Source organism: Megascapheus bottae, chromosome 14 (assembly GCF_031878675.1).
Source record: "Megascapheus bottae isolate mThoBot1 chromosome 14, mThoBot2.hap1, whole genome shotgun sequence".
NCBI classification, from domain to species: domain Eukaryota; kingdom Metazoa; phylum Chordata; class Mammalia; order Rodentia; family Geomyidae; genus Megascapheus; species Megascapheus bottae.
Window position 1 is genome coordinate 48,000,738 of NC_143522.1, and position 15,139 is coordinate 48,015,876.

General features: G+C 35.2%; 1 protein-coding gene across 9 annotated transcripts in view; it reads left to right on the forward strand.

The window, feature by feature from the left end:
* Positions 1–15,139, forward strand: part of Ralgapa1 (Ral GTPase activating protein catalytic subunit alpha 1) — a 199,072-nt gene that overhangs the window by 175,246 nt on the left and 8,687 nt on the right. For 6 of the 9 annotated variants that reach the window (XM_090345148.1, XM_090345156.1, XM_090345154.1 and 3 more), the window contains one exon: positions 10,565–10,689. In XM_090345148.1, coding sequence (XP_090201274.1) covers positions 10,565–10,689 — 125 coding nt within the window. Of the gene's footprint in view, positions 1–10,556; positions 10,690–11,263; positions 11,295–11,681; positions 14,020–15,139 lie in introns of those variants that run through there. The other 3 variants (XM_090345152.1, XM_090345151.1, XM_090345155.1) reach the window with 3 other exon arrangements.

Here is a 15,139-nt window from a genome sequence, read left to right on the forward strand (position 1 = left end):
TAATTTTTATATTCCTGATAATCACAGCATTACAATAAACTCTTAATTACATTAGTTCACATTTAGTTAAAGATAATAAGTAATTGTACACTGTAAAATTTCACTTATTTAGGGTTTTTTTTCCCTTTTGGGTAATATTGTTACAAGGTCCAAGTTTAGTATATTTAATTCAAACACATTTATTTCCTGAATCTTCATGTTCTTATTCCCAAAAGAGGCAACCCGAAGTGATTGTTTCTGTCTTCCAAAGTGTTTTTGTTGTTATCGTTTGTTTTGGAAAGGGGTTTGTCTTTGTTTTTGAGACAAAAATATCATATGTACAGCCCAGGGTAGCCTGGAACTTGCTATATAACCCAAGTAAGCTTTGAACTCTCAATACTACTTCAGCCTTCTGATGCCCAGCTTCTGCTAGTGTTTTTCAAAATTATTGTAATACTAGTGACTTGAAGCAATTCTCTGCTATCTATAAAAGCTTGATTATATGATATATGGGCTAATATATATGTGTGTGTTAATATGTGATATGTTATATTTTCAAGTAGATCTTACCAAGAACTTGCCAATAAGTTTAAATACAGATAATTTTTCTATTAAATATTTTATATGATTTTTTGAAAATAATCATGGTAATAGTTTTGGAAACTACCAAAATTATATTAAACACAAAGATTTTCAAAGCTGTTAGTTTTACCTTTATTTAAGGTTAATCTTTTTACTATATTATATATATATGAGCTTTTTGCTGCATATATATATATATATATTTATGAGTTTTGGTAGAGCTGGACTTACCAACTTTTATATGTTTTAGTAATTGACTGGTTTATGAGCAATTATATATGGTACAAATTTTATTCAACTCCAGCTTTCAATAACAGGGCTATCTTCACACTGCCTTAGCACCTGTTATGGATTTTGAGTCATCTGGCAGCCCATGGGACTTAGATAAAGAAGTACCAGGTGTCCTGCCTGTCTTCTAATTGAGACGCAGTGAAAACAATATAGACTTGGCAATATGGTTAAAAAGATGGATTAGAGCCCAGCTTTGTCTGCTCTGACAAATCACAGTTTTTCCTTCACCATGTAGATAGTATCAGCCACTAAAGAATTTCATTAGTATAAATCACCACAAAAAATAGACAGTTTGTCATAACCTGTTGCAGACTTTCAGAAGAATTTTTGTTAGCATGGAATAATTAAACAATACCAAGATTCATACCATTTGTTTAGGAGATTTTATTTTTACTGCAAATGAACTATGTTTCTTAAAGAAGTTAGCTATAGTGGGAGAGAAATGAAATTCCCTTCCCCCACTAGATTATTAATTTACCATTATTTTATAGGATAAGCATTCCAAATCTCTTCCATCTTTTTTTAATAATTTTTATTGTGAATAGAAGGGTTACATTATATTCACCAGATAGAAGGTGCATAACTTCACAAACATTGTTACCCTTTCTCATGACATGGTCCCCATTTCCCTCTTCCATCTTATAGATTGGCAGTACCTATTATTTCATGAGCTACTTTAGGTTAATACTCTTAATACTCTACTTTCCAATAATAAGAGATCCTTGAAATGCACCATATATATCTCAATAAAATTCTTATTTTTCATTATTCAAAACTGCAATCATGTCAACTCAGTGTTAGCAGATACATCAAGGCCTTTTGATACTAAAGTGTTAAATACGACTTTTTTTATTTTTAGAATATCCAAGTATCTTAATTAAAATGTAATAAATTGTAGTATAGAAGTATAAACTTACATTTTCCAAAACTTGCCAGATCCTAGAAGTTAAGCCAATATTGTTTTGACACTCTTTTAAGATAACATGCCTAATGCTGAAAATGAATTATGCAATTTGTGAGCCTGGACAGGAAGGAAAACTAGAGAGAGTGAAGGAAAGGGGTTTTTTTTTTTTTGGACACTGTCCAAAAAGAAATGTACTTATTACGTGACTTATGAAGCTGTAACCCTTTGATACATTGCCTTTATAATAACAATTAAATTTTTAATAATAAAAAAGATAACATACCTGATATTTTTCTTTGCTTTTCTCTCTGTGTCTACAGAGAGCTTGGATGAGAACTATTAAGAGACTGGGAGTCTAATTTCTAGATTTTTCCATCAGCAGCTTTATTTTTTCAAACATTTCAGCAAGATTTATGACTGAATGAACATTTTGTTAAGTTTCCGGAAAGAATGTTGGTGGATATTTCTATCTTATGGTTCAGATGTTCCTAAAGTGTTCTCAGTCAATGATACTTTGACTTGGTACAATCCCTCTCTAAATGGGTCTTTTAAAACTAAATACAGGGCTAGGAATGTGGCTTAATGATAGAATGCTTGCCTAGCATGCAGAAAGCCGGTTCCATCCTTCAGTATCACATAAACAGAAAAGGCCTCAAGTGGCACTGTGGCTCAAGTAGTAGAGTGCTAGTCTTCAGCAAGAAGCTCATGGACAGTGCCCAGGCCCTGAGTTCAAGCCCCAGGACTGGTGTAAAAAAAAAAAAATCAGATGGTTCAATTTATAATATTTAAATTGTATGTGGTTTCTTTGCATGAAAAGCAATATGCATTCAGTAGAAACTATACTTCCAATTTTATTCATTTTCTGGACTAGTGGATGCCATGTTGGGTGGATACCAGTCAGCAGGCATCATGATAGCAAAGGTAAACAAGTTGTAGTGTTATGGTATATTGTATTGCTAAGGGAGGATATTCACTAGATGGCACTTTCCACTTAGGATAATTTCAACTTGCAGTGGGTTTAGCAGGAGATATCACCATGGTAAATTGAGGATCATGGACATTTAAATTTTTCAAGTATTATTTTTAAGGGTACTCATGCTTCTTATTTTCCTTTTGTGCTGATGATACCAAGGCATGAACTCAGGACCTCATACACACTTGGGGTATTTACAACTGGTAGCCTTATCACTTGAGCCCTGCCTCCAGTCCACCATTTTATTGGTTAATTGGAAATGGGAGTTTGTATTTTTCTGCTGTGATTGGCTGCGATCCTCTAGGTTTCAGCCTGCACAGTAGCTAAGATTTCAGGCATGAGCCACCAGAGCCCAGCAGCTGCCTCTACCCTTAAAGTATGCATGATCTGGTTTAAAATTCCCCTTCCTCCCATTTTATCTATAGAAATTTTCTCAAACATTATTCTCTTCCTTCTCTCTGTAGTGATGGCCCTTTAAACAATTTAAACTCATTGTTTTATACCATTGTAAATTTTAAGTTTCTTTTTTAAAACTGTCACAACCAGGAAGAGAAAATGTTTCAATGTTGACTTATAATGAGTTGCAGTTATACTTCATAGAATTTTTTTCTTTAACCAGTTATTACAGGATAAACATTTAAAGATCCATTTTTCTCTTTGTTGTATTTTACATGTTAACATACTATTATTTATTCCCCACGTTTTTATTCAAAAGAAGGTCATCAAGAGAATAGGTGGGACAGAACCAAACTCACAAAACACTACCTTTAAATAGGCTATAATAGAATTTTTCCCACCCTCACCTTAAAAAAGTAAACTGCATTTCTTCAGAAGAACAGGCATGAAAGGCTTTTTATTTTTTATTATGAAGATAATGTATAGAGTGGTTACAGTTACATTCGCCAGATAGGTGCATGACTTCTTACACATTGGTAACCCCTTATGAACAGTGTCTGTTCCTGGTTTTTAAACAATTTTGCTGGCCCTTCAAAACTACTATTACACTTTAGAAAGTAGTAATTTGGCCAGGTGTGGTGGCTTACGCCAATAATCCTAAATACTATGGAAGCCAAGATCTGAGATTACAGTTTAAAGCCAGCGGGCACTAAAAGGTCTGTTAGACCCTTATCTCCAGTTAATCACCAGAAAACTGGAAGTGGCACTATGGCTCTAGGGGTAGGGTGGTAGCCTTGAGCTTAAGAGCTCAAGGACAACAGACAAACCCAGAGTTCAAATCCCCTGACAGAGAAAAAAAAAAAGTAATTTGGTAATTGTTTATGAGGAAAGACAGGGCAGAGACAGTACATATTTTCATGTTTATAGCTTCAGTACCTAATTAGATCACAGACATGGCTTACAAATTTGTGAATATTGAATATAGTACTCAAATTGCATCTTACTTAAATTACAATTCAAGTTACAATTGAATGCACTGTGTCGAAATTTTTCTCCCAAAATTTCTAAGTAATTTTTGCTATTGGAATTTTCCCTTTTCCTATTATTATCATTCTTGGAATTCTATAGAGAGCGTAAGCATGAAATTTCTCAATATTTAAATTACAAAGAAGCCACAGAAATATAGTTAAAGCAAATGGTAATACTAAATTAGGAATTTCAGATGGAGCCTTAAATCCTTCAAACTTCCATTTAGTACAAATGCACTTCATACTTGCCTTTAAACAATAAACAATGAGGAAATAGAACATTAAATCTCAAAAGAAAAACAATAGCTTAAAATCCTGATAACTTTCTTTCATTTGTAATTTTCATAATTCTTTTTGTATAAATTACATTCATTCTTGCATTCTATATATGTATATAGAAATGTGTACACACAAAAATCCACATATGGACAGAGATGTGCACCAGAAAATCCATTTCTAAATGGTACAGCCTAATGGAGTATAACAAAGAATTGGCAATCACAAAGCAAACTGTTCTGATAATAAAAGCAGTTTAGAATTAAGAAATCTCAAATTTTCTTAAGAAATTACACAAAGTAGGGGTTGTTACATTTCCTTTTTCTTAAACTTAGTATATAAGTTGCAGGGTAGGTCCACTGTGACATTTCCATACTTTTTTTTTTTTTTTAATGAGTCATGGGGCTTGAACACTTGAAGTTGGCCTGGGAGCTGTCCCTGAGCTCTTCACCTCAAGGCTACTTCCCTACCTTGAGCCAAGCCCCACTTCTCGTTTTCTAGGGGTTAATTGGAGATGAGAGTCTCAGCTCCTTTAGTGCCGAGCTGGCTTTTGAACCTTGATCCTCAGATCTCTGCCTCTTGAGTAGCTAGGATTACAGACATGAGCTACATTTCCATTGAATCAGTATATCCTAGTCACAAATTGTTAAACCAAATCTGTCTTTAATCTCTTCTCTCCAAATAATAAAATTGAAATACTTGATATTGTTTAAGTCTGTGCAGTATCTTTTCTTCAGATTATGGTTTTTTTCCCAAAATCAGTTTTGTAATATCAGAATAAATCCCTGTATACTACCACATATATTACCAATATTAAGGGGATTCTTGCACATAGATACAGATATAATTCTTACTGACAGAAATCTGCAGGAATAATGGTAAATGTACTTTCAGCCACTTGGAGCAGTGAAGGTGAAAGAACCTTAGGTTTAAGGATATCCTTGGCAACATGGGAGGCCTGTCTCAGAAGAAAAACATAAAGGCGAAAGGGAACAAAACTGTCTTCAAAAAACAGCAGCTTATAAAACTATAAGGCAAACATTAAGGTATTTGTTGACAGATGGAGTACTTCTCAGTTACTATTTATTTATTTATTTGCCAATCCTGGGCTTGGGTTTAAGGTGTAAGCACTGTCCCTGGGTTTTCTCAAGGCTGGAGCTCTACCACTTGAGCCACAGCACCACTTCTGGCTTTTTCCTATGTATGCAGTACTGAGGAATCGAACTCCAGTCTTCGTGCATACTAGGCAAGCACTCTACCACTAGGCCAAACTCCCAGCCCTTTAGTTGCCCTATATTGATATCCTTTCAATTCCAATAGCAGATAGTGGTATCCCCATTTAATGTACAGATAGACTGTGGCAAAGAGAATTCATAATTATCTTCCCAGAACCAAGCTGAAATTGAACCCCAGTTCAGCTGATCTTGAAAGGTACTTAAAATGTCTAATGATATTAACTTAGTATTAATGAAGTTCATTTTGATTTAGCTATTTCTTTATGACGGAACATATTCAGTTCTTTTTATTATTTTTTGAATAGTAATATTTTCCTTTTCTGCTTTTACAGAAAGTTGAAGGAAAGGAGATTAGTGGGTAATTATACTGCTATGATTGCAGCACCTGTGTTACTTCTTTTGATTGGCTACTTATGTATTAAGGATTCCTACCAGATAAGTCTCCCTTATCAAAAAATTTTAAAGCAAATTTTAGCTTGAGTTATTCTGAATTTGTAAGAAAAACCTGAATTCAACTTAGATTTATACTTCAAATTTTTCTGGATTTTTGTTGGTGATGATGGTGGCTTTATCTTTTTTATTGTCTTAACCATTTCAGTTTTTTTTTTTATTTCAGTGCTACTGGCAACACTCATAGTAGGAATGTGAGCTTTCTTCTTGTGAATAGTCACTGAGTTTGTTTATGCCAATCAAAGTATAAGCACACACAAAAAAAAAGCCAGGTGTGGTGGCTCATACCTGTAATCCTAGCTACTCAGGAGGCTGAGATAAGAGGATCATAGATCAAAGCCAGCCTGGGCACTAAAGTCTATTATGAGACTCTTGCCTCCAATTAACCACCAGAAAACTGGAAATGGCTCTGTGGCTCAAGGGGTAGGGCGGTAGCCTTGAGCTGAAGTGCTCAAGGACAGTGCCCAGACCCGGAATACAAGCCCAAGCAAAAAGAAAAAAGTACATGTCAGCCAGGAGCTGGTGGATCACACCTGTAATCCTACCTACTCGGCAGGTCGAGATACAAAGATGAAGGTTCAAAGCCAGCCTGAGCAGGAAAGTCTGTGACACTCTTGCCTCCATTAAACTACACAGCATAAGTAGAGCTGTAGCTTTGAACAAAAAGCACCTTAAGAACATCACGTAGGCCTCCAACTTTAAGCCCAGGACTGACACAAATAAAAGTTATTTATTATGAGGAGATACAAGAATTCACAGCTTTTAAGATTCTGACCATATTGCAGATATGAACAGAATTGTTTGGAACTTTATGCTGATTCCAACCACAAAAGTATCCTGTTGTGGACCCAGAACTGTGATATAAAATACTTAAATGTCATCATATCTCCTTATGTTTTCTGAAGTAAAAAGAGGAAATGTTTATACTGTATGCATATATACTATGAATTACAATTTTGATGTTTTTAATTTTAAAAATTTTCCATTAAAATTGTAAAATTATAAAGAACATTTAACTTTCAGGAGATGAATTACCTTAGACTTTAATTATTTCCCAAGTGAACAGTGCTTTCTGAAATTAACCCAGCAAAATTAAAAATAAATGTTAGCCTGTGCTATACATACAACATTTTTTTTGTTTATTTTTTCATTTAAGTAATTAAAGGTTTTTTTGTTGGAGTTGGAGCATGGCTGGCCCAGTTGTTAAAGCACTAACCAGTGAGTGAAAGCATCAGGTTCCCAGTTTGAATCCTAGACTCTTCCCCATATCCTCTCTCCCCCAACCAGTTGTTTTTCTATGCCATGTAGACTTTAATTTTTTTGAAAAAAACAAAAAAACAAAAAATCGTGTAGGCCAGGCACCAGTGGCCCATGCCTTTAATCCCATCTACTGAAGAAGCTGGGATCTGAGGACTGAGGTTCAAAACCAGCCTCCACAAGAAAGTCTATGAGGCCCTTGTCTCAAAAAAAAAAAGTGGAGCTGTGGCTCAGGTGGTAGAATGCTAGCCTTGAGTAAAGAAAGCTCAAGGACAGCACTCAGCCCCAGGACCGGCACCTTAAAACAAAATTTTTTTTTAGAAAACTTACTGAAATTTAAACACATTTCCATCTTACATAAAAATGTATATCTGGATAAGTTTAGGTTTTTTTGTTTTGTCAGTTGTGGGGCTTGATATTGTTAGTTTTTTGAAACAGTATATTATATGGTTTCTTCAGTTTTATAAACCTTTTGTGTAGCAAAGTAGATTACTTTTCAAAGTGTGTTGCATTTAGATAATTATTTGCTTGCTTTGGAACTATCCTCCCTGCTTTACAAATATTAACATCTGCTTTCTTTCTGCCTAATTTTTTGTGTAATCTCTAAAATAAAATATAAAGTAAAATATTTCATTTATAGGTCCTCTGAAAGTAGAGCATTTTCAAAGCAGGTAGGTGTCTCCACCCTACTTTTCATGAAGCGTTTTACCCATTCAAGCAGACTTTTAAAAACAGCTTGTTTTGATAGCAGACTGTTCTCCTGTGGGCCTTCAGCCCTTGCTTCCTGGCAGCACCTTTGGTGCGAAAAGAGAGTGATCAATTGGGAGACTATCAGTGCCAGCATGCATAGAGTGATAAGTTAACACACCACTGGGAATTTCTAGGGCCCACCAAGATACTTCACTTCTAATGTGCTAACAAGCTCATTTTTCTACCTCTTGCCTCTTCAGTTATTTTTTTTTCTCAGAAGAGCTTAGAAGTTGAGTGCATCAGGCATAATGAAAAGCTCTGTAGGAGGGAGAAGCAATAACCCCATTTTTCCCTTTTCAGCCAAATAGAAAATTAGTTTCTGGTAATACACAAAGGCCAGTATTTTTTGTACAAGGGGCACTGCTGTGAATCAAAGGACTCTATTAACTGCAGAAAATTCGGCAGCTGTGAATCTCCCCCAATGAAAAAAGTACTTTCCAACAAGTTGTGAGATATGTGGTATTATTTAGATTGAACCATCAGTTTCATCCTCTTCTATTTATAATCATATACCCTGTTTTAAAAGTATGGTGTATTATTTTTCTATGGTATGTTGGAATTAAAAATGTTAACCTTCCATAAAATCTTAAAATCCTTTCTTATCACCAATCATTTTAGTATAGCATCTGTTGTAATTTTCCTAAGTAAAATTCTTGAAAGTTCATTTCAATGTTTACAGAATTGAAAATTCTAAATTGTAAAGAAGTAGAATTCAAGTTATTTCGGTATTTGATACATAAAATTGTAATAAAAAGATAGTATATAAGCCACTTAAAAGCAAACCACTTCATGAAAGTTCACTGCTGAATGGATATACTACAGTCTTAGCTTTGACTCTTAGGCTTTTCTTAATCTCTTCTCAATAAATCTCTCAATAAATCTTTTAACTAGCCACCATGTCTCCCACTGAACTATCACTTAGGCTGTAATTTCTGGAATTGTAGAAGTGTAATAATTAAATTACAATTTAAAAAAAGAAATAAGAATTGAAGACTACTAAAATGGGTTTTAGAAAAAATTCAAAGAACCAATATGCAAATATTATTGTCCCTATTTAAATGTCTCATGTACATTTTTTATTATCCTTATTTAAATATCAGTGTAGCTCATGCAGTACAGCAGGAAAACTTTTCAAAGTTGTAGAAGAAAGGTTAACTGATTTCTCAGTTCAGGAACCATACGACATGAAGTCAGCATGTGAGTTTTTCCTGATAATTGTATGTTGCTGCCTGCTGCTCTACATTTTGACAGCCATTTCCATAGTTGCTTTCGTGAACAACAGAAATATTCTCTCTCTTTCTCGCCCCGTCTGTGCTAACAGCACAATCAAACCTGCTGAAACAGGAAGCCTGGAGTGGGTTGTTCAAAAGCAACAACACTTCAAGGTACTGGTTGCTTGTCAATAATATCAGAGAATAAAATGTGGTGAAAGGGAAGTACAGTATTTTTCTGTCAGTGTCAGTACCCTGTAGATGCTTTGTTAGACAGTATGTAGGAGTCCTGTGGACTCTTTGCAAATATACCTGCTTGTTTCAGTGTTATAATTGACCAGGTATTTTTTCCTGACATACAGATTCAGCTTTATGTATTTATCTTAACCACATGGAGTTATTCAAGGATTACAGCAACTGTAGTCTTCCATTCAAAATGAGAACAATTGTTGAGAAAACTTGGGGATTTTAGAAAAAGATGATGATATGCAGGAATTCTTTACAATAAGTGTTTTCAAATGAAAAATACAGAATTTTTGACATAGTATTTTAAGCAGTGTTATAACATTTATTGCATGGCTTTTCAGGTAGAAGCCGAGTAACAACATGAGGAGCCCAGGTTAGCCTTTCCTTAAGAAATCTAGCAGCAGTTTAGAATTCTAATATTTTTCTTAAGAAATGTGTCATATATAGCATTATCATGAGGAATAAACTAATGTTAACAAGTGTATTTTACACTTTAAGAAGGCATACTTTTTTTTTTTCTTGGCCAGTCCTGGGGTTTGTGTTGGGTTTTTCTTGTCAGGCATGAGGCTTGAACTCTGGGCCTGGGCATTGTCCCTGTTGCCCAGACTCATGAGCCACAGCACCACTTCCAGTTTTCCGGTGGTTAATTGGAAGAAAGAGTCTCGTAGACCTTAGTTCTGGGATTTGAACTCAGGGCCTGAGCGCTGTCCTTGGGCTTTCTTAAGACTACAGCTCTACCACTTGAGCCACAGAATCATTTCCAGTTTTTTTTATGTATGTCATACTGAGGAATTGAACCCAGGTCTTCGTGCATTCTAGGCTAGCACTCTTACCGCTAGGTCAAACTCCCAGTCCCAAGAAGGCCTACTTTTAATTATTAAGGATAAGACTGAATAATTAGGAGAAAAAGTCACAGAAGTCCTTTTGTGTGAACTCTGTCCCTTTCCAATGCAAGCTGTACTTGATCCTTAGCAGAAGGTGATCAGCTATGAGGAGCGAGCTCGATACTTGCAAACAATTGTCCAGCACCATTTAGAACCAACAACATTTGAAGATTTTGCAGCACAGGTTTTTTCTCCAGCTCCCTACCATCATTTGCCTTCTGATGCAGGTAAGATTAAAAACAAGTATTAGTTACTTGTCACTGAACTTCAAATGCAATACCCTTTTCTTAAAAAAAAAAAAAAAAGAAAGAAAGAAAAGGAAACTTGCTTGAATAAAATTCTAATCATTGAAATATAATTATTTTTCACCACTATTTGAATCTGACCTGTACATTTGATTTATGTTTTCTTTTACCTAAATGTGATTTGACAATCTTCATAAAACGTACAGGTACCACATTTTATCTGAGCTAATAGTTAATGACTACATCCCATGGGATCATGCCTGAATTATCTGCAAAAGGGAAACAAGTGGAGCATGTACTCTCAACTTTACAGAGATCAAATTTTATGGCCAAGAATATTACTCATTCTACTTTCACAAATAAAGCTAAACTGGTATAGATTTAGAAGTACTTGCTATAGCAAATTATGTTATATTTAAGGATTAAGAGGGTACTGCATTAATTCAATTAACTAATTGTAAGAAATCAGTAAGAATAAAATGACTCATGGCCTTCCTATTCTGTAATACCTTGCACTCCTTATGATTGTTTCATTTATTTTATTTTCCCTCTTTAGATCATTAAATATCAGTTCTGTTTATCTGAAGGTAAGACAAAGTGTCAATCAAAACATCCTCTGTTCTCCCATTTCCTTTTTCCAAAATTACCAAGTGCTAAGCTTGTAACTCTCACAATAAGCAAACTTAACACTGCCCTGGTTTATACTAAACATTTCAGAAATCACTAAATTTTTTCCAGATTCATACTAACCCAGGTCTGCATGAAACACTAACATGGTTTGGGGATTTAAATAACTAATAATAGGACTCATTTGCTGAAATTAGTTATATTGACCCTTTTTGTTTGTTCGCGTTTCTTGGCATGAAAAATAGTACTATTTAACTAAAGTGGTGTGTCTTTGTATTTTGTAATGTGTTGGACTGTTACTAAATAACTCCATCAATAGTTTTTCTATGTGCCTTGCTCTGCCCTAGGCACCCAAAATGCAAAGATGAGTGTAATGGAGTTCAAGGAAAATAGGAAGAGATTAGGAAGGTAATCCTAATAAACCTACTTTTGTTAATGGTGAATAAATAAGTTTAAAGACATGCCACTCCTATTTTAACCTAATTTATCTACATAAAAAGTAAAAAGAAGCTGGGCATAGGGGCTCATGTCTGTAATCCTAGCTACTCAGGAGGCTGAGATCTAAAGATTGCAGCCCAAAGCCAGCCTGGATATTAAAGTCCTTGAGACTCTTACCTTCAGTTAATCATTAGAAAAGGGGAAGTAGTGCTGTGGCTCAAGAGGTAGGGTGGTAGCTTTGAGCTAAAGACCTAAAGGACAATGCCCAGACCCAGGGGTAGGTCAGTAGTCTTGAGCTGAAGAACTAAGAATAGCACCTAGGTCCAGAGTTCAAGCCCCATGACCGACCAAAAAAAAAAAAAAAAAAAGAGGTAAAAGGAACTATACTTCTCAGTAGAAGTATAGTTTGTAAAATTAAAGCTTCCCTTCCTATCAGTAATTTCCCGCTTAAAAAAAAGGTAACTGCCAAAAAATTAAATCCCATTTAATTAATATAGAAGATCTAGCAGAGAAAAAATTAGACTAGGTTGAATTTTTTTGTCAGTCCAGGGGCTTGAACTCAGGCCTGACCACCCTTGGGCTTTCTCAGGGCTAGAGCTCTCCCACTTGAGCCACATCACCACTACCAGCTCTTTCTATTCATGTGGTACCAAGGAATCGAACCCAGGTTTCAGTGCATGCTAGACAAACATTCAAGCACTAGGCAAAACTCCTGACCCTAGGTTGAAGTTTTTAAATAAAACAAGAATTGTAATATCAGCTTTAATGGATTGATACTCTCTAAAATTAGTTTAGCATTGTTTAGGGGAGTAAAAGACCTTAAAAATAAACTCGTGAACTGGGCACCAGTGGCTCATGCCTATAATCCTAGCTGTTCAGGAGGCTGAGATCTGATTATCATGGTTCAAAGCTAGCCCAGCCACAGAAGTCCATGAGACTCATCTCCAGTTAACCATCAGAAAACTGGAAGTGGCACTATGGCTCAAGAGGTAGAGCACTAGCCTTGAGCTGAAGAGCTCAGGGACAATACCCAGACTAATTCAAGCCCCATGACAGACCAAAAAAAAAAAAAGTAAGCTAGTGAAAAGCAACATTAAAACTATCTAAATATATCTGGCAATGTCATTGTTTAATAGTAAAGAATATCACACTCACTGAAATAAGTATGAATAACTCTGCATATCATGGAGTCAAGCCATAAAATATAATCAGACCACATTTGGACTAACATCCCTTTATATTTACATAAAGGCTCATCAATTTTCATGTTGCACTTATTTACTAGCTGGAGTTTTTCTGTATTTGTTGTAATATAAATGCTATTGTTCTTTGCATATTTTGTATATTGTCCTGTATGTTTAGTCAAGTATAAGATACAGAAAGTACATTAAGTACAACAGCTACGTCAGGTCTCAGTTGCCCTCATTAAGTTTGCTTAATGTATCAGTTGTTGAAAATATAGTTATCTAAATAGTAATAAAATGTTAGTTTGAACATAAACTTAATATTGTGCTATAAATTTGAGGGGATTTTTTAAGTGTATTTGCCTTTAGGAACTATTAGGCACATGCACTCAATTTTTAAAGGGTATTTTTATCTATGAATGTTTGTGATGGACTGAATGCACTTCTGTGTAAGTTTTTGCAGGTTTTTCAGTCATTAGGAAAGAAATTTTCTATTAGAGCAGTTCTGAGTTCAACACTCAGATAAAAACTGGCAGGAAACTAGTGGCTCAGGATGCTGAGATCTTAGAATCAAAGTTGAAAATCAGCCTGGGCATAAACTTAAGTCCAAGAGACGTTTACAGTTTGAAAAAAAAAAAAAAGTGGAAGTGTGGCTCAAGTAGTAGAGAATAGGCTATGAACGAAAAGCCATGACAGTGCTAGGACCCAAGTTCAAACCCCAGTACCAGAGAACACATACCAAACAATGTCAATGCTTCAAAGGTTTTGTCTTCCATTTATTTCAAATCTTGAGTTTTCTGTCATGGTACACATACAGAACTGTCTTTGTTTTGTTTAATATACTTCTTTATGTTGTGCCAAGTTGTGTGTTAAGTTTTAATTCAGAATGGGAGAGAGAAAATGTGAAGTTAAGCCATTGGAGCAGTTTGGGCCTGACATCAGCTAAGTTTTTTAGGTATTTCGTTTCTTTGGTTGTTCATTGTTTTTTCTTTTGTTTCTTTACACCAGGCTAGTCTTAAACAATCCTTCTGCCTCAGCCCACTGAGTGCTAGGAATGTAGATGTATACCTCTTAGGTAGGGTTATTGTTTTTAACATAATGATAAAAATTTATCCCATTGAGGAAATTGATTCATAATTGCAACTGAGAATCAATTTTAGAATCTTTATGTATAAAAAGTAATCTAATCACTTAAATTAATGCAATAATTTGAATAGCAATTTGATGATTATATTCTTTCAAGCTATCCCTAGTTAGTGAATAATATAGAAACATATTTTGTAAGGTTAGAGAATACAAAGCCCAGTGATGAGAGTGCATGTTTAACATGTTCAAAGATCTAGTTCAAAATATAAAAATTGGGACTATGGGCAAGGAGCGGGGAGGGGGGGGAAGAAGAGATGGGGGGAAGTATTTTTTTTTTTTTTTGCCAGTCCTGGGTTGAGCTCAGGGCCTGAGCACTGTCCTTGGATTTTCTCAAGGCTAGAGCTCTACCACTTGAGCCTCAGCACCACCTCTGGCTTTTTTTTTTTTTCTATGTATGTGGTACCGAGGAATCGAACCCTGGTCTTCATGCATGCTGGGAAAGCACTCTACCACTAGGCCAAACTCCCAGCCCATTTTTTAAGTTTATATAATTTGGTACAAGATGATTAAAACTCAATTCTTGGTTAACAATGTACCAGGTGTTAATATTTAAATCCAATGAATGTGTTGTTTTCAGTAGTGCTAGGATTTGAACCAGGGCCTTACTGTTTGCTAAGCAGGCACTCTAATACTTAGATTAGGCCCTTTTCCTACTCATTTTTTAAATGAGTTCTTCCTTTCTGCCTTCCCACCCTACATCACAATGCTCATATTTATGCTTTCCAACTACCTAAGATGACAGGCACATGCCATTATGCCCAGCTTTTTGAGGGGGAAGAGGTAGGGGTGTCAGTCCTGGGGCTTGAGCTCCCAAGGTTTTTTAATACAACCTTAAGTGTTTATCTAAAAAGATGTAAAAGATTGTGATGTTTCATAATTGATAAAATTTTATAACTGTATTTTCTCAAAATGCACTGTCTGTGGCACTAGACAGATACTTAAGGGAAATTATTTTTATCCCTAAGGTCATTGAGGGAAATACTGTGATGTCACATTTTGTTGATCTTCTGTAACTACATTAAAACATTATTAGATTT